The sequence below is a fragment of the Loxodonta africana genome, chromosome 2 (assembly GCF_030014295.1).
Source record: "Loxodonta africana isolate mLoxAfr1 chromosome 2, mLoxAfr1.hap2, whole genome shotgun sequence".
Classification (NCBI taxonomy): domain Eukaryota; kingdom Metazoa; phylum Chordata; class Mammalia; order Proboscidea; family Elephantidae; genus Loxodonta; species Loxodonta africana.
The window spans coordinates 164,479,281-164,502,178 of NC_087343.1; the positions used below are offsets into that span (position 1 = coordinate 164,479,281).

General features: G+C 48.3%; 1 protein-coding gene across 3 annotated transcripts in view; it reads left to right on the top strand.

Moving 5' to 3' along the window:
• Window positions 1–22,898, top strand: part of PPARGC1B (PPARG coactivator 1 beta) — a 155,862-nt gene that overhangs the window by 106,005 nt on the left and 26,959 nt on the right. For all 3 annotated transcript variants that reach the window (XM_064278095.1, XM_064278089.1, XM_023550585.2), the window contains exons 6-12: window positions 243–279; window positions 867–940; window positions 2,316–3,096; window positions 7,041–7,116; window positions 9,270–9,391; window positions 12,921–13,075; window positions 14,010–22,889. In XM_064278095.1, coding sequence (XP_064134165.1) covers window positions 243–279; window positions 867–940; window positions 2,316–3,096; window positions 7,041–7,116; window positions 9,270–9,391; window positions 12,921–13,075; window positions 14,010–14,110 — 1,346 coding nt within the window. In that variant the 3' untranslated portion in view covers window positions 14,111–22,889. The remainder of the gene's footprint in view (window positions 1–242; window positions 280–866; window positions 941–2,315; window positions 3,097–7,040; window positions 7,117–9,269; window positions 9,392–12,920; window positions 13,076–14,009; window positions 22,890–22,898) is intronic.

The window sequence follows — 22,898 nt, forward strand, 5'->3', positions numbered from 1 at the left end:
TTTCTCCAAAATCAAGTAGTTGAGACCAGCCCTTAATGTTGCTGAGACCCCAGGGTAGAAGGTGGATTGGAGTTGTTCCTGCCCCTCGCTAAAAATTGCAGGGGCATCTGCTTTTGGGCCACATGCCTGAAAGGCAGCTGTGCTTGGTTCCAAGGGAAGTTCAGAGGTCTCTTCCAGAGGGGAAACATCTGTTAGTGATGCTGTGTTGGCAAATCTTGTTTTCTTTTTTGTCTTCTTTTCAGACTCTCCCAGGTGCCTCATGCTGGCCTTGTCACAAAGGTAGATTTTTAGAAATTGTTGGTAGATTATTCCATGAGAATTTGTCTTGGTGGGTGTGGGAGGTGGTGGTGGTTCATCAGTGCCCAGGCTCCTGCCCTGATTGCCATGTGGGGTCCTCAGAAGCTGCAGTCCCCTAGAGGGGAGTTTGATTTTAGAAACTGGCCCCTGCAGGCTGCTCTCCCCAGGGAAGAGATGGGGAATTAAGACCTCAGGCCATTTCATCAGCTGTCTCCTTTGAGATACTGGACTGACTTCTTCTCTCCATGGGGAAGAACTGAAAATGCTGTGTAACTTTGGGCAAGTTCCTTTCCCTCTCTGGGCCTCAGTTGCTCCATCTGTAAAATAAGAAGGCTGACGAAATTTCTCCCCTCTCCACCCTCCAGCAATCCTCTGCTATCTCCTAAAAAAGATGTGCAACTTTGAATACCTCTGACAGCCAGGGTGGTGCCCCCCACAAATTCTCCCCAGGCCCCAATTCTGTGAGCAGCAGAACCAGGGTCCATCACAGTCTCCCCTCATCCCCCTTGAGTGCTCAGGGACGTGGGAACCTGCTGCTGACTGGCCTCTTCCCTTTCTGTCCTCCCTAGCCCCACCAGCGACCCTCCTTTTGGCAAGAAGAACTTCGAACAGACCTTGACAGTGGAGCTCTGTGGCACAGCAGGTGAGCCAGGGGCCCAGCTGGCTAGACCCCTGGCAGAGAATTCCCCACACTAAACAGCATCCCCAGCATTGAGAGGGTGTCCTGTTGAGCCCACCCTGTCACCACTCCACAGGGCGTGCTGGGTTTTGAGGTGCACAATGAGGGCATTATGAAGAGGGCCGGGCCTGGGATCAGCCACTCAGCCTCCAGTAATCCATGCATAAAGTGTTATCTGGGTCGGAAAGGAAAGAGATAGAATTCTGCCCCTGGAGGAGCCTGGATACAGAGACACACCACCATGATGAACACTGTTCAATATCCACTAGTTCAAAAGTATGTACGGTGAGACCTGTGAGAGCCAGAGCTCAACAGACTGCCTTGTTTTTCTGGGCCTCTCAAGTTTTCCGCCTTTGACAGCGTGCAGCCTTACCACTTTTCTCTCTTTTCAGTGGAAAATATAGTATTTGAGTTTTCCCTCTCTGACAGGTTTCTGCCTTACACAGCTTCCAGCTTTCACAGGTTTTACTGAACATGAGTTCTGGGCACACGAGGAAGGAGCAGGTGTGGCCTCAGGAGACTTTGCCAGCTCCCAGACCAGGAGACATTTGAGCCGGGTTTGAAGGATGAGGAGAAGTTGGAAAGACAAAGAAGGGCACCCTGCTAGCTGACTTGGCGCAAGCAAAGGCATGGAGGAGTGAATATATAGGCTGCGTCAGAAGGCACTGGTCACCTGGGTTGCTAGACAGTAGAATCAGAAGGTCAGGAAAGAGCAGTCACAGGAGGACTAAAAGGCAGGTCGGGGAGGCCGAGGAGTGCAGGCTGAGGTGTGTGATCTTTGTCCTGTAGGCATCAGGAGCCCCAGAGAGGAAGAGCTGGGCATGGTAGAAAGTTCCCTGTGGTGTACATTGGGGAGAATGGAAGACAGGCTCAGATGCAGGAGCCCTAAGGACACTATGGTGGTAAAACCCAGGTGGGGGGTTTTACCTGTGGTACCTGCCCCCTCTTGACTCTGGGAGACCCCAGAGGCATTTAGGAGGTTCAGTTGGGAGGGCTCATAGAATGACTGGTTGTGGAGTAAGAGGAGATATCTTGGGTGATGTGGAGGCTTTGGGTACCATAAGCAGGCTACAGAAGGGATGGCAAATAGATTTCATGTCACATGCTAACTCCAAAGGATTGATGATGGCTTCCCAGAGCCCTGTGTCGAGCACTGGGTCCCAAGCGAAGTCCAGGCTCAACTCGCACTGCAGTGATCAGTCAGTGATGTCTGCCATCACTCTGGGTTGGAGGAGTAGTGGCGCATATGCCTCTTCTTGGCCATCCCAAACTAGAGACTTAGTGTCCGTTGGAGAAGTGATTGGTCTCCCCTTCACATGTTTCTTCTCTGCTTGGGTAGGACTCACCCCACCAACCACGCCCCCCTACAAGCCCACAGAGGAGGACCCCTTCAAGCCCGACGTCAAGCACAGCCCAGGAAAAGACATAGCTCCCAGTCTCCCCTCCTCTGAAGGCCTCCAGCTTGGGGCCACCACAGGGGCTGCCCACAAGCTGCCAAGGAAGCACCCAGAGCGTAGCGAGCTCCTGTCCCACCTACGGCACACTGCAGCCCCGCCGGCCTCCCAGGCTGGCCAGAAGCGCCCTTTCGCCTGTTCCTTTGGGGACCACGACTACTGCCAGGTGCTCAAGCCAGAGGGCGCCCTGCAGAGGAAGGTGCTGAGGTCCTGGGAGCCATCTGAGGTGCACCTTGAGGACTGGCCCCAGCAAGGTGCCCCACAGGCTGAGGCACTGGCCTGTGTCAGGGAGGACAACAAAAGCTGTGATGCCAACGCCCCCACCAAGGACAGTGTGCTGCTAAGAGACCACGAGATCCGTGCCAGCCTCACCAAGCACTTTGGGCTCCTGGAGAGTGCCCTGGAGGACGAAGATGTGGCCTCGTGCAAGAGCCCCGAGTACGACACCGTCTTTGAGGACAGTAGCAGCAGCAGCGGTGAGAGCAGCCTCCTCCTGGAGGAGGAGGATGATGAGGAGGACTCAGGGGTCAGCCCCCCTCGCTCTGACCACTGCCCCTACCAGAGCCCACCAAGCAAGGCCAGTCGGCAGCTCTGTTCTCGCAGCCGCTCCAGCTCCGGCTCCTCCTCCTGCCGCTCCCGGTCACCAGCCACCCGGAGGACCTTCAGGTATGAATGGGTAGCTTTGGGAGGGACAGTGGGTACCTGAGGGCCCTGGTTCCCAGGGTGCCAGAGGAGGGAGGAGCCCTGTGATCTGTGCTCTTAAACCAGGGCAGTATCTCTCTATGTGGCCCATGTCCTGGCCAGGGGACCTGAAGCCTGGTCTCCTTCTTGAGGGAGTTGTAGGCAAGTCATGGAAGCCAACCAAGCCCGGTGTGTGGCAGCCAGGAGTATCCCCAATGCCCTGACCTCCAAGAGAAATTAAACCCATTTCCAGGCATTTAGGCCTCACGTGTAAATGAGCTTATGCATCATTCATCTGTGCCGCTGCCTTTGTATTTGTACAACCGATAGGCGTTGTGTAAACACCATCCCCACACAGTTTAAAGCCTACGTGACATTTACATGTAAAAGAAAGATTGGCATAATTCTAATCTGTGTGCGGGAGCGGGGTGGGGGAGGTGGTGGAAACACCTAGTCTGAAAACAGTGGTAACATCTATTCCCATTTCTCAGTCCTGCCAAGTTCCACTGTGACCTCCAGCAGGCAGCCACCCCAAGAGTTCTACCTTGGCGCAGGAATGATGCATCATGAGCCTGTAGGCTCATACCATCTTTGCTCACTGAACCAGACTAGAGAAGGAGCCAGTCCAAAAGTCAGCTGGGGAGCTGGGCAGAAAGAATGGAGCTTGGCATATTTGGTGGGGACTGGTTGCTTCTATCTCTGATCACAGCAGGGCCTGATTCTTTCCAGCGGAGGCTTGAGGAGGGGCCATATGCCTGAAGTTTACTTTGCCTTAGGAACCACTAGATGGTGCTCTTGAGTCAAGAGCAGTGCAGTTGAAGCCCTGGAGGGTCAGTTAAAACCAGGGCTTTGAACCTGTTCTGCCAGGTTCCGTCATGGCCAAGGAAGCAACACCAAAACAGGCTGGAATTTTAAAAATTTGACTGAACCAGAACAATAGTTGGTACAGGAAAAATTACAGGTCGAAGCCCTGCTAGAAACCTAGTCTCCGTCTTAGAAAACAAGGGTGTAGCAACCAAATCTCTCGCCTGTCTGATTTTGAGCAGAGTCGGAAACAGCAGTGCTCTGCTTAGAGATGGCGGCAGACTGAGCAGCTTGAATGTACGCACTCTCCACAGTTCTGCCAATAATCCAGTCTCACACATCAAGCTCCTGAAAGGGCTCACTGCATCTCTGCCGCGTCTCCTATTCCAAGGCTTTGACTTGTTATTTTTCCCATTTCGGTTATCATTCTGGATCACCCAGATTGTCAAAATTCAGGTCTGTTCCAAATTCACTTTGTCATCCATGACTGAACTGTTTCGAAACCCTGGTTACAACAGATTGCTGGCTGTACTGTCTGATTTGGTAGATCTGGGGTGGACCCCAGAATTTGCATTTTTAACAAGTTCTCAAGTGATGATGTTCCCAGAGTACCATATTCTGAGACCAGAGCTCAGGTGACATAAAGATATTTCTTAGAAAAGGACAGCTTTATATAAGGAGCCCTGGTAGCACAGTGGTTTAAGCACTTGGCTGCTAACTGAAAGGTCAGCGGTTCGAACCCACCAGCTGCTCCACTGGAGAAAGATGTGGTAGTTTGCTTCCATAGAGATTACAGCCTTAGAAACCCTATGGGGTAGTTCTACTCTGTCTTATAGGGTCTCTATGAGTTGGAATCGACTCAATGGCAGTGGGTTTGGTTTAGGTGGTATATTTATATAGCTACACCAATGACACGTGAATATTTCAAAATTTTGTTAAAACAAAGGCCCCTCTCTTCATTAAAATGTACATATACATCTGATCAGGCAGTGGTTCCAGGTTCAGAGCTGCACCAGAAACTCGAGTTAAGAAGTCCAGAACTATCTGTTACTCAGAATGAGTGTTCCCTAGCGACATCTCTAACAAGCTGCTCTCCACAACCAGGAGCCATTGGTCAGAGTCTTCTTCTGTCAGACCTCTCTGGGCCTCTCTTCTGGCCCCAATCTACTTTCCTCTGGGATAGCACCTGCCTTGCAGCCTTCTGCAGTCAAGGGTTCCTCTCTAGTCTTGCTTTGCTGTGACTAAGTTGCTCCATCTGCATGTTAGGCAGTTACCTCTGTGGTGGTTGCTCGGAGCACTACCATGTCTCTCCTTATGGTGAGGCAAGCCCCCAAGGCCAGAGCTGGAGTTCCCCAGCCTCTTTCCTTTCCTGGCCAGTACAAGGGTGTTTGGGCGGGGCAGGTATCATGGGCTTCCCTGAGAGGAGCTGGGGACCTCTCTAGAAACCCCAAAATTCTTTTTCTCTTCTCACTTTTGGGCCAGGTTCAGAGCTGGCTTTTTCTGCTCACTGAGGAAGTTGGTCAGTTTGGTTCCTGCTCAGTTGCCTAGCAGTGCTTAAAAAAAAAAAAAAAAATTTAGTATCTGGTAATCCTGGTAAACCCGGTAATCAGCCTTCTCCAGGCCCACCTTTCTTTACTTCGGCTGTTCTGAGCTGGTTTAACAACACAAACCCTGAACCCCACAATGCCTTTCATTTGCGCTAAGCTCTTCAGGTGGGGATGGTCTCCTAATTATATCACAAATGGGTGATGATACTATTATATAGCACTTTAAAGCTCACAAGCCACATCCCTTGTATTACCCTGTTTGAGCTTCACAGATGCGCTTAGAGGGCATATCTGCCTCTTCTCCCGATTTTATAGATGAGGAAGCTGAGGCTCAGAGAGTCAAATAGAAAAATACAGGAAACATGTATTGAGCCGTGCCTAAGTGTTTATATGCATTTTCTGATTTAATCCCCACAAATGGCCCAGGAGGTGGGTACAATTGATGATTGCTTTTTTACAGATGAACTGAAGCTGAGAGGGTTTAAGTAACTGGCCCAAGGTCACCCAGCAGGGAAATGGAAGAGCCAGGACTCAAACCCAGGCTGTCTGACTCAGACCTCCTGTTCTCATCCTCTGTGCTGTGCTTCCCAGGAGGACATGGACAGTGTTTGGTGAAGCCAGGACTGGGCCCCACCTCACACCCTGAGCTCCATCCATCCTCAGACTATCCCCTGTGGAGAAGTGGGGGCAGCACAGGCAGGCATGGAGGGCTACCATTGGGTGGCACCAGGGGCCTCCTCGTGCTCCATGGGTTGGTTAGCCTGATAGCTCCACTGGGTCTAGGAGCTGTGATGGGCAGGGGGGTTGTTCTTGGCTAAGGGCCAACCAATGAAGGCAATGGGCCTAGAGTGAGAAGACCTGCTTCCAGCTACTGGCTTCCCCGCTTTTTAGCATTAGGCAATCCTATATCGAACCTGAGCCTCAGGTTTCTCATCTGGAAAAATGCGAAAACACAAAGACTGCATAGGACTTTTTCAGCAAGTCAAATAAGATAATTGATGTGAAGCAGACGTGATTTGTTCGGTTCAAATCCCTGCCGAGAATTTGCATTTTGACCCCCAGATATACTGAATCAGAATCTACATTTTAACAAGATGCCCAGGTGATTCTTATGTATAATACATTTTGAGGACCACCGCTCTGCTAGTGGTTCTCAGCATTGGTCCCTAACCACATTGCCTGGGAACTTGTTAGAAATGCAGAATTTTAGCAGGGTCTGGAACCTGAAGGAAGGAACCTGTTCGAAGCCCTGATTGATGTGAAGGGGCTCTTTCTACCCTCATGACATAGAAAGGTGCGGATCCGAGGGTTATAATTAGCAGCACAGGCTCTGGCAATCTAGTCCTAGAAGCTGGCAGAGGGAAACTAGAGAGGCGCAGGTTACACCCCACTAGCCCTGGCTGTCACTGCCAAAGGGAGAAAGCTGGGTTTCTGCAGGAGGGAGTTTTGGCATTTCTGCCCTCATGAGCGAGCCCCAAAGAAGCATCCCTTGCCTCCTGGAGCGACTCTGACCCCTGCCCCGCCGCCGCGGTCTCCTCCCGAGAGTTGAGTGCCTCTGCTTTGCTTGTTCACTGACAGATGTGAGAGCAGAGGGCCGTGTTCAGACGGAACGCCAAGCGTCCGGCACGCCAGGAAACGGCGGGAAAAGGCCATTGTAAGTGATCTGGGGCCCCGGAGCCCGGAATGACTGGGGACAAGCAGGGCGCCAGGAGGTGCAGGGGGCTTCGTGGGGCCGAAGCCCTTTGAGGCCAGCTGGTGAGCCCCTCACCTTCAGCCCTTGCCTGGGGAAGGAGGGCCACTGCCTGCAGAGCACAGTTATCTTTCTTTCATTTGAAAAGCACAAGGGCCATCAAAAGGTGGTGCCATGCGAAGTGCAGCCACTAGACTGGCCTGGAAGCTCGTTGTTGCTGTTGTTGTAAGGCTCAGTTCCAGGGACCTTGACAAGGCCAAGGAGGCAGGCTGTGCAGGGAGCAGAGCCAGGCCCACCAGCGACAACCAGCCCTGTGACCTTGGGCAGGTCTCCCACCTTCCTTGAGCCTCAGTTTACTCATATGTACACAAGGGCATTGGCCTTGTGCTTCCTAGGGGTTCCCACTCCCCCATCAGAGCTAAAAGACCAAGAGAGTCTGCCCCTTCCTTCCTGCCCACCTCCTCAACTCCTTCCCAGCATTAGTCCACAGGCCCTTCCTTGAGGGCTTGCCTAGTGAACCTACTGCAAAACACCCTCCAAGAAAATACATCGGGGCACTGCAACAAGGAGCCAGAGCCAGCCCTTCTGTGTCACTAGAAAGGAGGGAAGGAAATGTAGGGCAGAAGCACAAAAAGACAGACTCCCACTTAATATTCCCCCCACAGTCCAGTCCTTCTAGAGGTACACATGAGGTATGCACACCCCCGGAGGTACACAGCTGTGTGCAAACAGGTACTCAAAACAACAAGATGTGCAGAGAGCAACTTCTTGGAGCCCATGTTGGATCACTCAACAGTTAATATACACCTGGCACTCGTCTAGGCCTGGGCGGACAGTGCCCCACTCCCATGGTTGGGCAGAAGGGAGAAAAATACAATAGACTCATAAGGGCGTAAACAACGTAATTACAGATTGGGATATGTGCTCTGAAATTGACGCCATGTCTCAAACAGTCGTGTTATGACTGGTGGGGAGGACGCATTACCTGGGTGGCCGAGGAGGGTATCTTTAAGGTTCTGAGGCGTGAGGGTTGAAAGGAGCCAACCAAGCAAAGACTTGGGGCAGGGGGATGAGTGAGGCAGAGGCAGGAGGGAGCTTTATTAATTCAAGGAACTACAAGAAGGCCAGTTGGGAGGGGTTTGATTTTTGTACTGAGCTGAACCTGGACATACTGTGGTGTGGGGTGCACAGTTCATGTGACTTGACAGCAGATCCCTGCTTGGGGACCCTGGGCCTGTGCTTTCTTCCTTGCCGTCTGTGGTGCAGGGTGGAACGGCTGGAGAATCAATGGCTGTAACCTGTTCCTAAAGAAAACCCATCCCAACCGGAAACCATCAGCTTTGCCCACAGGAGCACAGGTTTCTAGGAACAAAGCTGGAGATTCTCCAGCAGGTTGGAGCAACTCTTTCAGCAGCCATGGCTTAGCTAGACCAAGTCAAGGAGGAGTGGTTCCAGCCTGGACTCCCCATCCCCTCAGCCAGGCTGTTCTCGGGGCCCATGACATAGCACCAAGCTCACCTGGAGGTGACCCCTTGTTTCCCAGTGTCTACACTGTGACTTCAACTACTTTGGCTGAGCAAAACCAAAGATAGTGGGAGCATGGGTGACTCCAGTAGCCCTAATGCCCCCTGTTCCTTGCCGTTCTTTGCAATGACTTGAACTCCTGCAAATGACTGGGCTCCCAGTACTTCTTGCCCTATTGCCATCCTCAGTTTTTCACGGTTCTACCCCAAACCTTGCCCATTACCAAAAAAAAAGTCTTAGACTCAAACCACAAATGTGGAAGCTACTGAATGTGTCATTATATCAGTGGTGATGAGTCCTCTTCTTCCTCAGCCCAGTCTCTGCTTATCTTCTGCCAAGTCCTACAAGTAAGCACTTGCCTTCCTTTGGGGTCCACTTCCCCATCTGACACTCCGCAATTCCCTCCTCCAGCAGGCAGGTCCTTTGTTATAGTGATCATCACTGTCCTTTCTCTGACTCCAGCCCCACCTGGTGTCACCTGCTCAGCCAGTGCCATGACTGGGGACGAGGACGCCATGGGAGCCCACCACCAAGGGGGTCCCAGGATGCCAGGCGATGACTGGGCCCCTCTGTGTCCCCTCCTTCCCGAGCAGGGTGAAGGCCGGGTCGTGTATGTTCGAAATCTCCCCAGCGACATGAGCTCCCGCGAGCTGAAGAGGCGCTTTGAGGTGTTTGGTGAAATTGTAGAGTGCCAGGTGCTGATGAGAAGCAAGAGGTGAGTCCAGTTCAGTCCTTCCAGAGAGTGGGGGGTGGGGGGGAGTCCCAGAAGATCCCGAGAGTATTTGTGGAGCAAATTTCACTAAATCCACAGCCTGGACCTAGGACCCGGAGACGGCCCTATAATGATGATCGCGCAACCCTAGTAACAGCAGCGAGCATGTTCTGATTGTTTACAGAGTGTGTCTTAGCTTCCTAGTGCTGCTGTAACAGAGATACCACAAGTGGGTGGCTTTAAAGAACAGACATTTATTTTCTCACAGTTTAGGAGGCTAGAGGTCTGAATTTAGGGCACCAGTTCTGGGGGAAGATCCTTCTCTTGCAGCGTGACTTGGTCCCTCAGCGGTCTTCATGTGGCATCTGTCTTCCCCCATTTGTGCTTGTCTCTGTGTCTCAGAAGTGATTAGGTTTAGGACACACCCTGCATTGATATGGCCTCATTAACATAACAAAGAAAACCCTATTCCCAAACGAAATTGCATCCATAGTTATATTTAGGGAGGAAGGGAGGGGTGAAGGACACACAGTTCAGTCCATAACAGAGTGCCAGGCGGTTTCCGTGTGTTCTCTTATTGAAGCTCTCCAACATACTTGCACAGATAGATGTACTCATTCTTTCTATTGCTCTCCTTTCTGGGAAACTGAGAAAACTTAACTGAGCAGCTAGTTAGTGACAGAGCCAGAACTGGAGCCCATGTATCGGCTTTAGGCTCTGAGTGCTAGAGATGGTGTGGGGAGAGGGGAAAGGCATGGGGGGATGGGCACAAACCTGTGGCTGGCTTGAAGCACACTTGCTTGGGGACCTCACTGCACCTCCAGCTCCACATTTTCCACATCCTGTTACTGTGCAGTGGGAGTCCCAGGTCTCCCGTTCTCTTAGGCAGCCCTATCCTTTCTTACTCACCTGGGGAGGCAGCGCTTCATCTGTCAGGGAGTCTGGAAAAAGAACGGTATGCACAACTTATTTGTCAAAACTTATATGTCAAAACTTTTGTCAGTTTTGAAATATTTTTAAATTATTTCCTATTATACCTAAGTTATTACCGTTTTTAAATTCTAATTCTTGAAAAGCATTAGTGAGAAAATAATTTCATGCATAAGAGTCATCACACAAAATAGAACTTGTTTTGAGTTCTGTGCAGGCTTCAGAACATCAGATGGAAATAACATGTAAAAATAAAGGAGGATGGAGCGTTGAGTTTCAGTTCACAGCGATGGAAAAATGGCATTGATTAAGGCTAGGGCTTCACAGCTGATTGATGTAATTGCTGTCAATAACTTGTATACCTATAAAAAGTTGAATTGGCAAAAATTGTGTGATAGGTATATTTACAGCAACAAAAAATAGGAGCAGCTGCTGAGGCTGCTTATGTACAACCAAATACCTAGTGGGATTTGGTTTCTTGGTTTGGAGGTTTAGGGTCATAGTTTCATGAGACATCCCAGTTAATTGACCTAATATCATATTTAGTGCTTCTGTTCTAGCCATTGTGTAGTTCCTGGAGTCTTAAAAGCTTGCAAGTGGCCATCCAAGACACAGTTGGTTTCTATTTTCCTGGAGCAACAGAGGAAGAAGGAGTGTCAGGAATAGGAGTAGGGAATAGAATGTGGGCATAATTGCCTCCATGAACAGATGCCACCTATGTCATGAGACCAGAAGAGCTAGATGGTGCCTGGTTACCATTATTAAATGTTTTGATCCAAGATTCTATAGAAGAATCCTGATCAAAAAGGGAAAAATGCAGGACAGAATTTCAAATTTGCGTGGAATCGAGACTTTTTGGAACCATGGAGGTTGGGTAAACCCCCAGATAATCTTTAAACCTTAAAGTAAAAATATCCCCTGAAATCTTCTTAAAACCAAACAATAGCTTAACTAGTAAAGAAGGTCTGCCTTGAGCACTGGACTATTTTAAGATCTATCTATCTGGAATCAGCTTGGCAGAGTACAGGGTCAGCGGAAAAGAGGAAGACCATCAATGAGGTGGATTGACACAGTGGCTGCAACAATGAGCTCAAGCATAACAACAATTGTGAGGCTGGCACAGGACCCGGCAGTGTTTCGTTCTGTTGTGCGTAGGGTCGCTATGAGTCGGAACCGACTCGACGGCACCTAACAACAACAACAAATCTCGGATCAAACTGACATCACCAGCTTAAAAGATTGTATGGGAAGCTTAAGGGGCAGTGTGTTTGTTAATAGGGGAGGAACAACTCAGAAAAGGAAGGTGAGAATGGTGGCACACCTCGAAGAACGTAATCAATGTCACTGGATTGTACATGTAGAGATTGTTGAATTGGTGTATGTTCTGGTATGTATATTCTCAACAACAACAACAACAAAAAATAAAATAAATTTCTAAAAAACAACAACAAAAGGAGCAAATTAATCTCTAAAACAGAGGGATCAATTGATGAAGATTGAAAAAGCACGTAAGACCTTAAAAAAGAAAAAGGCTTGGGCACAGTTTTAGACATTTAAAGAGGCAGAAGAATTCCAACTTTGCCCTGGCTCGGTGTCAGGAGATATGACTTAGTGGACATTTATTATAAGCCTGTCCTGAGCAGAGGGTAGTGCCACATTGTCTCTGCCTTAAGGAGTGTACAGGTTAACAGGCGCACATATCAGTCAGGATTCTTCTCTTGTAGTTCGTGGAACTGACTTTAGACTCAAGTATGCTCACCATTGCCCCCACTGCCTTGGCATCATTCTCAAACAGGCTTTCCTCATAATGGCAAAGTGGCTGCCTGTTGCTAAGCCTACCTCCTGCTAGCTTAGAGACCCGGAAGCAGGAGTCTCCCTCCCAGTTCCAGTAAAGACCCAGAGTAGATTATTTGGGGTTCAGATTGGGTGATAGGCTCACAAATTACTGTGGCCATGGAGGACCACAATCCTGTGACCTTCCCTGACACCTCGAGTGGGGTTGATGACCACACAGTACTATTATAGCAGATGTCTCCCATGAAGGATAAGATATGTACAAAATACCAGTGATAGTAGGTAAGGTGAAGGCCAAGTTAGCAGCCAAGAAAGTGGTATCTGAGGCCAACTTTGAAGGATGCACAAAATTTCAACCAGGGAGTGGTCAGATGGGGGAGTAGGTGTGGCAAATCCAAGAAAGCAGGAATAGGGAGGGAAACAAAGGAAAGTGTTCAGAGCATCGGCTTAATGTCAGAGAGGCCTGGGTTTGAATCCCTGCACTACCACTTGCCTTTAGGCCAATTACTGAACTCACAGAGCCTGTTCCCTTCTCTGTGAAGTGGAGGTAACAACAGTAGCCACCACGCAGGGTCATCTGAAGATGGCCGGAGGCTATGTGTGGTGGCTGGTACCTGGAAAACATTCAATAGATTAACTGCTCTTATTATTATATTACAGAGGTCAGTGTAGAGATTGTCATCTCTACTTGGGGGACCTGGTTACTGTGTCATGGCAGCTTTCTGCTCCTTATCTACTAGTGGGCGGTATGACAGTGACCACCAAGCCAGCCAGCCCAGTGGTATGCTCCCCTGTTCTCTTCCCGCAGAGGTGAGAAGTATGGCTTCATCACCTACCGGTGTTCTGAACATGCCGCCCTCTCTGTGAGGAACGGCGCTGCCCTGAGGAAGCGCAATGAGCCCTCCTTCCAGCTGAGCTACGGAGGGCTGCAGCACTTTTGCTGGCCCAGATACACCGACTACGGTAAGCACACGAGGCCTTGCCACAGTCTGGCAACACCCTCAAAGCATGAGAGGTAGTAACTTCCTTTAAGGAAACCCAGACTTAAAGCCCTTTCTGGACACGGCTCCCACACCCAGACCCCAAAGTGCTGACTGGTGTGACTTTGCAGCCACTTTGCCTGGAATGTACCATCTTGTTTTTCTTCTAGTCTCTAGTTCATCTTGTCCTGTCCCAGGATTGGTAACAGAGGGAGATTCGCGTCTCTCACGGCCTCTTTTGGAAGGTCCAGTCTTGTGTTTCCACCAGTTGACAGACCATAACTACCATATCTTTGACCTCACAGGACCAGCTGCCACCCTGCCTTTTTGAGAGGGCATTTTATAGTGAGCCCTCTCACAGGAGCAGCCTTGTCCCTTAGTGGACCACACTGAAACAATGTTGTCACCATGGTCTTGCATTTGGGGACAAGTTGGTGAAGAAGGGCAAAGAAGTAAAATTCCGGGAAGAATTATTGGCGTAGGGGAGGACAGCCTGGTATAGCCCCCGTAGTACATGGGCTGGGTGTCAGGAAACCTGGGTGGGCTCCAGGCCAGGCTTCGCTCCGCCTGGCTGAATGTCCGTTCATGGGACTCCATTTCTCTCTGTATACAATGAGGGCATTCTAGGTTTGTTGGCTTCCATTATGTGACTTCTACAACAGAGAACTAATGGGCGAGAAGCCGGGGAAAGTAGGATTACAGGGTATCAGGGCTGGAAAGCAGCTCTGAGGTGCTTCGGGTCAGACCCCCTTCATTCTGTAAACAGGGCAGCTGAGACTGCATAGTGCTCCTTGTCTCTGAGGCCGTGGGTACATCCCCTCTATGAGGCTGACTGTATGTCAGATGATTCAGTCGTCTGACCTTTCTCAGTTGGCACTGTCTTCTCCTCTCACTGACTCCTCCCCCCTCCTCCCCAGATTCCAATTCAGAAGAGGCCCTTCCCACGTCAGTGAAAAACAAGTACGAAGCCATGGATTTTGACAGCTTACTGAAGGAGGCCCAGCAGAGCCTGCATTGATAACAGCCTTAACCTTCGAGGAATACCTCAATACCTCAGACAAGGCCCTTCCAATATGTTTACGTTTTCAAAGAAATTAAGTATATGAGAGAGCAAGCACGAGAGAGAACACACGTGAGAGAGAGACTTGAAACTGCTGTCCCTTTAAAAAAAAAAAAAATCAATGTTTACATTGAACAAAGCTGCTTCTGTCCGTGAGTTTCCATGGTGTTGACGTTCCACTGCCACATTAGTGTCCTCGCTTCCAATGGGTTGTCCTGGGTGCCCTTCTCAGTTTCCCCTTCCTTCCCAACTGACTTCCCCTCGTAGACTTGCAGCTGTGTTCACCATAACATTTCTTGTCTGTAGTGTGATGATGAAATTGTTACTTGTGAATAGAATCAGGATTATAAACTCATTTTTAATTGAAGAAAAAAGTATATCCTTAAAATAATGTATTTATGGCTCAGAAGTCTGTGCCTGGGATTATTGTATTGCTTCCTTGATTTCTTAACTATGCACTGTCATGAGGTGTTTGCCACTGAGCTGCTCTGCTCCCCTTGCCAGACTGCCCTAGAAATGTAGGCTGGTCCCCAGGGCAAACGCAGCCTGCAGCCACACTTAGGAGCAGTGGAGAGAGCTTTCCTGGCCTTTTCCACTAAACCCATGCCAAGCCCTGCCCTGTCTCTTACTAAGCAAGTTCAGGTCAAATTACAATCAGAGTCACCATCTTGTGCCCAGCTCACATTTACAGAGTTTGTTCTTGTTCATTGGCGCTACGGACCCTCATGTAGCTTGTAAGGAAGGCAGGGTGAGCTGTGTTATTCCAGCTTTCTAGGTGAGGAAGGCAGTGCGCCGAGGGGTGAAATGACTTGGCCGAGGTCTACCAGTGAGAGGGTAGAGCACTGGCTCAGGCCAAGTCTCCTGACTCCTGGTGCTATGCTCCTGTAGTATTAGGGTAAAGATGCAGTTTCAGGGACAGATAGAGGCGAGTTCAGTTAAATTGGGCAACAAACCAGAAGCCTAAGGGTTCATTTTGGGGATTTAAGTCAACCAGTGACTCCCCAGCCTTAGAGTTCAAACTCTGGTGCGTATCTTGGGCTTACCATCAGCTTTGATCCGGAGTGGTTCTGTGGCTTGCCCAAGCCTGTGGACGCTCAATCAAAGCTTCCCTGACATACCTGGCAGTGATACAATCTGGGAGCAGCCATCCTTTTTTGGTCAGCCAACCAACCTATCCATTATCTTTACCTTTCTTCATTTGTAAAACTGTTCAGGGGAAGGAGGACAGATAGGGGAAGCCAGAATATGAGGGTTGGGGATGGAAAGACAATCACCAAGTTTCCTTCCACCTTAGAAAGCATTCTAATTGGGCTTTACTTTAAACTTTGTGAGTAATGTCAAAACCATGTCCAAGTAGGATGTTCTGCAGGTGCCTTGGGGGCCATTCATGAAGGAGAACATGGCTGTTGCTTCTGCTTCAGACACAGCAGCTCCTACATCTCTCACACATCAGGGTTCCTTGGGAAGGTTTTGTATTAAAAAGGGAAAAAAAGGTCCCGCTGCTTGAAAAAAGCTTGAAAATGACTCATTAAACTGAACGAGCTTATTTAATCTGTTGCTAATACCATGCCTATCATTTAGGAATTTTTGTTGATATATATATATTTTTAAGATTCTCAAATACCTCAGTGGGTGAGCTAGGCTGCTGATCTTGTCTGGGATGGTAAACATACCCCAAGTCCACATAGAAAGCTTTGGAAGGAACAGGGAATTTGAATCTTGTGTGTCAAATCACTTGACCTCTCTGGGCTTCAGTTTCCCTTTCTGTGGAATGAATTGAGGGGGAATTAGGCAGGTTGATTTCTAAGGTCCCTGCCTGTCAGCTCTAAGAGTCTTAGTTTCTTCTGCTAATTCGGTGTTTAGTTCAAGATAGCAAATGCATGGCACATGTGCCACTATTTCCACATCTTGGTCAATGGCAGGCATAACTAAAGGATCACAGCACTCATGTTTTTTGAGTCTGGACATGTTAGAATCCTCAACACTGTGCTCTGAGCAGTCATTACTAATTAATCAGAGTTTAACCTATTTGACATCCTGGTCTAATTTTTGAAAGGTGTCCATCACACAGAACCATATTCTGGCTGGGTTTTAGCAGTCCACAAGTCTGACTCATCCTTGCCTGCCATATCGTCATCTATGAGAGAGAGTTCCCCTAAGGCCATTCCTGGCACAGGAATCCCAATACCACTGTCACACACCTTCACGGTGGTGGGCGAAGTGGGAGAGAAGCAGCAGACATGGACATGTTTAGGGAAGGCAGTGCACCGGACGGTGAAATGACTTGGCTGAGGTCCACAGCCAGAGAGAGCATAGAGCACTGACTTAGGCCAAGTCTCCTGACTCCTGGTGCTATGCTCCTGTGGTGTTAGGGTAAAGATGCAGAGCTTATGAGAATATACTGAAAAGGGACTTTCAACAATACAGATGTGAACATTCTCTTAGTACCTGTTCACTGCCCAGCACACAGAAGGCACACAATAAATGATTATGGAACGGGGTAGAAAAGAATTTAAGTCCTTGTTCTGCCTCGAGGTCCTAATTTGCAGCAAGGAGTAAAACTGAGATTTAACCCCATGAAAACCAGTAGGAAAAGGCACTAGATTCAGAGTCTAGAGAGCTGGATTGAGACCTGACTCCACCAAGAACTTACTTTGTGGCCTTTGATAAGTTCCTTACCCTCTCCGGAGCCTCAGCATGCTAGAAGGAGTTGGACTAGATGATCACTAAGCCCTTCCTATTTGCTGCTTCTTTGATTGCACTAGGCCGAGGGTTCTACATGAACTGGTGGTACTTCAGAGAAAAGAAATGCAGGTCTTTGCTAGAGGCCAAGATTCCCCTTGCCCTTCTGAGTCAGCTGAAGCTTCCCTTTAACTTCAGATTAACACAGGGCACTCTAAGTTACTTAGACATTGGCCCTTGAGCAGAGCAGAAGACCTGAGTATGGCATTGGGACATGATGAGATCAGGGCTAGGGCCGCTGATGTAGTTTCTGTTCGCCATCCCACTCATAAAAGGCTACAAGTTCTCAAATTGACCAACCCTGCAGACAGTCTCAATTTGGAAGACTCATTCGGTGCTGTGTATTATTTACCAAGGAGACGCCGAGGTCTCCCCAGGAAAACCATTTAACCTTGGTCTCTTTCCCACCAAATTAAGGAGCAACCCAGAGGGAGCAGCTGCCTTTGGCAACCATCTCCTAGTAGCTCTGTCCTAGTATTTGCTCTCAATGATGTTTACATGTGATTGCCATAAAAGCTTACTGTAGACTGTGTCGATAGTTGCCCATGCTAGGCAGGTCATACTGTCCATCTCTGTGCCGTGCTGGTGTTTTCCAAAAATGTCTAATCCAATCACCAAGTGGAATTCTTCCATCTCCTTCCTCAGTCAATTCAAGGCTGAATCAGAATCCTCACTCTTGGGGGCTCTGGTTACTGAAGGAAAATGCATCAAAGAGGTAAAGAATATGAGTGGATGGAGTGTAGCTAAGGCTCCTATGCCCCTTACCCCATCACACCCTGCCCCCCAGCCAGAAAACCTGCCTCTTGCAAGTCTGAATCACCTTGAGATCTCGAAGCATTGTGTGTCACAGGGGCTCGGGAGACAGGCAGGGCTTCAGGATGGGGAATGCTCTGAATTACAGACTCAGGACTCAAGTCCTGACATGGGAAGGGCTGCAATAAGAAGTTTTGCGTTGCCTAAAGCCTGTGCTTTTTGATTTTTGAGAGCGATTTCTCCTGGGCGTATGCAGTGTGCCTGCAGAGAAAGCTATGCAGGTTGATGGGTGGAGGGTGCAGGGAAGGGCATCTGCAGCCAGGTCCATGGCCTGGTCCTGGCCTCGGGGTCAGCTGAAATCCCGACTGACCCTACAGCCTGAGAGGCAGGTCATCCCAACTATGAAGCAGAATCAGCGCTAGAGAATTTGTTGATCTGATTCACCGAGGTCAAAATTGCAGTATTTTTCTTCACATCTGAGATTTGGCAGCTGCCCTCACTTTGAGGGAACCCCATTTCCCAGCAGCAGATTTGACCAAAGAAGGGAATCAGGTGAATGTACAGTAACAAATAAAGTGAACCTAGGTAGTGCAAATGGCTAATGCACTCAGCTGCTAACCTAAAGGTTGGAGAGTCAAGTTCGCCCAGATCTGACAATCTACGTCCGAAAAATCAGCCACTGAAAACCCTGTGGAGTGCAGTTTTACTCTGACACACATGGGGGTCGCCATGAGTTGGGGTCGACTCAAAGTCAGCTGGTTTTTAATGGTTTCCTTGGTCAAAGAAAAGGAACCCCTTGACCCCTTCCCACCTGGGCAAAGGGAACAGATTAGTACTTAAGTGCAATATGTTAACACTGGTTCCCAAGTCCCCACAGCGTTTGTGCACACAGATGGGCTCCAGGGCAATTTGCTGAGTCTGGAGGTACAGGGTAAGTGTAGGCAGAACATGGGAGCTGGGAGATCCGTGTGCACAGAAATGCCCTCAACCCAACAGACAATGAATGGGTGGGGGAGCCCCAGGGAGCTGCTGCAGGAAGTAGACAGGCAGATTTTGCATTGAACCATTAGAAGCACTTTGAGAAATAACACACCACCTCCGCCTGGCTCCGTGTCTCTACACTGGCAAATGTGGGTCTCCTTTGGCTGTGTGTAGTCCACTTCCGGGGATTGAGAGAGGGTGTCGGGCAGGGGGTTAGTGTGTGTGTATTGGGGGAGGGAGGAGCAGAGATGCCGTCCAAGATGACAGCAGCAGGAGAGGTGATCCATGAGCCAGCAACCTGCTGGTCTCTTTGTTGAGGGCCTAAGAAACAGGGTTTAGATCTTGGTGCAAGCACTTTTGTTAAAAAAAAAAAAAAGAAAAAAACCCTGCCAACTGGATTGGGTTTGTAGGGCAAATCATTTAACTATAAGCCATCTCAGAGTGAGAAACCCCAATGCAAAGGGACCTGTTTCTGTATTTACTGTGTGACCTTTGTCGACCTCAGTTTCCTTATCTAGCAGATTAGGGTGTCGATTGGGATGAATGCTAAAGTCCCTTCCACCTCCGATAAGCTCAGATTCCCATCCTGGAGCACAGGGAAACCATGGCTAGCCCGTTAAACCAATTTCATACTCCGGCTGTGCCCAGCTTACGTTCAGGGTGAGAGTTCTCTGCGAGGTAACCAACAGCAGCAGCTCGGAACGCACACAGTTCTGGCTGAGTTACCTTATATGAGGAGGCCGTCTCCCCGGGCCAGATCTAAGCCATAGTTCCTAGTGGGGATGGTGAGATGTTAAACCGCAGCTTGGCTAGGTGGCTGTGTGGAATCTCCCATTAGCCTTGTCATCATCCCTACTGAACATCTTTTAATCTGAATGTTGTGACCACTTGGTTGTATCTCTCTTGCTCTCAGACCAGACTAGCAATACACTTGTTTTTTTGAAACAGCCTAACTTAGGAATTTTTCACACGTTTCTTTTCAAATGATTGTGAAGCATATGGGGCAACAGGAGGCATCGATCATACTGCATATGTTTAGGGCAGCTTGTGTTTTTTGTTTCTTTAGTGGTATAGCCGCAGTGACTGAGGTTTGGGATTTGGAGAAACTTCAGATTTTCCATTTCATCTGAATGCCTTTCACACCCAGAAGCAGCATAGAATCCAACTGCCCAAGTTTGGGGCTTGGAAAATATGGTATTTATAGCTGGTCTGGCCCTGGTCTGTGCAACAGTCCTCAAAGAAGTGTTTGTATAGCTAGCACCCCCTCCGTGCTGTACTTGTTGCCAAAGGATCCTCCAAGGAAGCCTAAAAGAGCCTTCTGTTTTTGCTTTTCCTGCCTTGCTTATTGGTTACTTGTGAAGGGGATTGGTCAGTTCCCACCTCAGTACTTTGCCTTATCAACATCTAGTCGCCATCTAGTGGCCAAAGATTGTATCTACCAGCTACCCAGATGGAAGGCAAATAAATCTGCCATCTTGCTGTCCAACACTATCTTTGGGAATGAAGTCTAATGGCATAAGCAGAGCTGTCTGTGTGTTGACAGCCCAGTGTAACACTAGGGTCAGAAGACTCCAGAAGCAACCACGCAGACTGAGAAATGCACTAGCTATCCTGTGGGCAGAGGAGACAAGAGTGGACCTTCGTGTCCAGGTGCCCAGGAGGGGTTTACTGTAACTGCAATACTGGCAGCCCAGCTGCTGCTCTTGTTAAGTGAACCTCTGCTAGGTGGCCCACACTATACCCTCGGGACAAGCCAAGAGGTGAGAATTCTGTGGGGGGCCTAGCTATGGCCTTTGATGTGGTCCACCGAATAGCCAAACAGGTTTTTTTGTTTGTTTTTGTCTCTTGTATTTAAAAAATCTTGTCAAATACGTTTTTGTGTTAGGAATAAAAAGTCATAAACTCTTCCCAACTTTGTTTCTTGAGGGATGTTGTGATTCTGATGGAAACAAGTTGGAAATCTCAAGGGGAGCGTGGTCAGGGTTGTAAGTGGAGCAGGGAAGAGGACCACTTGAATTTCCAGACAATTTCTGGGGAAGATGACCATCCAGAAGTCCAACTCAGTACAGTCTGCTTTGGAAATTCGCACTCCCGCCCTCCACCTCCTTGTGCCACAACGTTAGCATTGGCTTTGAGCATCTGCTTCTCCCAGGGGCAGCTGCTAATGTTGAAACCAACACGAGATTCCTCTCCCCAACCCCAGATTTCTAGAGAGATGGTGTCTGTAGCTAGCCTTAATAGACTGGGCAAGGTGGTCCCTATGGTCCCTTCAGCATTTCCAAAACTTGGACTCAAATCTTTTTCTCTTAGTGTGACCATGCAGCCTAGAGAATTCTGAGCAATAGGGAGCCAGGGCTTTCCCTGGCTCTGTGACAGGGTCAAACCAGGGAATGGCTAAACTCGTGAGGTTTTGGCATCCCCAGGGGTACTGCCGTAGGGGGCATTATTTATTAGGAAGCTCAACAAGGTAGCTACAGCCTGGGATGCGTGAATGTAAGGCTGTGTTTGTATGGGTGTGTGTATGTGCACGTGTGTCTGTGTTGTGTGTGTATGTGTGGAATTACATTGATGCATTTCTTGAGAAAGGTGCAAGAATTTCACCTACACAGAGGGACACATCTGCTTTGTTATTTATAATAGAAAGCTAAATTTTAATTTTTTAAAGGACACTGCTAATGATTGAGAATCGAGTTTTTAGTTTTGCTATTTTTTTTAATTGGTAGAGGATTTTTATATATTTTTTCCATTTTGTTGGGTTGTGTCCTTATTTATATAAATACTTTATCTGTAAGAGGCAAGGAAGAACCCTTCTTTGCTTTTAATTATTGTGGTTGTCATTGTCCCTATTTTATTTCTGGTGTGATTTATCTGTCTACCTTCTAAATGAGAAAATGTTTTCCTGTATTTGTACATTGTCAGATTCTATAGTTTCATAGATAATTTAACCAAATTGCTCTATGTATTATTATTCCGTGAGTATAAAGTTCTATTTTAACGTCTGTAAATACTTCAGAACTGGCTTCTTTTCTCAAACTCCCACTGGGGAGTTATTGTTTACATCACAAAAACTGTAGAATCTCTATGCTCATGTACTGTAAATAGTGAAGTGATCTGCTTATAAATAAACTTAACAAATACACTATGGAGATTAAAAAGGAAATACCACCCACAGCCCTGCCCAGGTGTGTCTTTATTGGTCTGGTGTGTGCCTGTTGGGGTAGCTCTGTCCACTAAATAGGGAAGAGAGTCCAGTTTCAATGTCACTTCCTCAGAAAAGCCCCCGGTCAAGGTTTGCCCCCACCCCACCGATACTCTCTGTTCACTTTTAAAACACTTTGTTCAGTTCACAGCACTTTTGGGGGTTTATAATGCCCATCCGGAGTCCATGAGTGGAGCAAACAGTTAATGCGCACGGCTGTTAAACAAAAGCTTGACAGTGTGAGTCCACCTAGAGGTACCTCAGAAGAAAGGCCTGGTGATCTCCTGAAAATCAGCCATTAAAACCCCTGTGAAGCACAGATTACTCTGACACACATGAGGTTGCCATGAATTGGAGTCAACTCGATGACAACGGAAAAAAAAAAAAAAGGCATGCAGACTTACCTCACATAACGGTTGTTCCATTAATGACTTTCTGCTATGACTTTTGTAAAGTTAAGTAACCCTGGTGATGCAGTGGCTAAAGCAATTCCTCTCCAGGGGAGAAAGATGTGACGGTCTGCTTCCTAACAGATTTACAGCCTTGGAAACCCTGTGGGGTCACTATGAGTTGGAATCAACTTGACAGCAGTGGGTTTGGGTTTTGGGTTTGTGAAGTTATACCACTTTTTGAACCAGGACTCCCTCTTTTGGTATATCAACACTTTCATATAAGCACACTAAATAGATTTACTAGAAGAGATATTTTGACTTTGTAATTTTAAGCAAAAACACTCGTTGATTTACAATTACAAAACTTCCTGATCAGGGTGCTATAAATCAGATTTGAATTGTTCATCACATTTGCGTGAACCCGAAACATTTTTCTTTGCTTGCATATTCCAGCGAGAGGAAGGAGGAAGTGGTCATTCTAAGACTCAGTCTTGTTCGCATGTATCATTTCCTCATGTCTCAAAGCACTCCCGTATCTAGACTTTACCTTACCCTAAAGCTGTATTTTTGTGCTTTCGCTTTTATTTTTAAGTGAAGTTTAAGTGCAAAGGTGCCCATGAGCCCCAAAGGGGTTGAAACGTTGGCAAAGAAGATTATACATAAACGACAGGTAAAATGA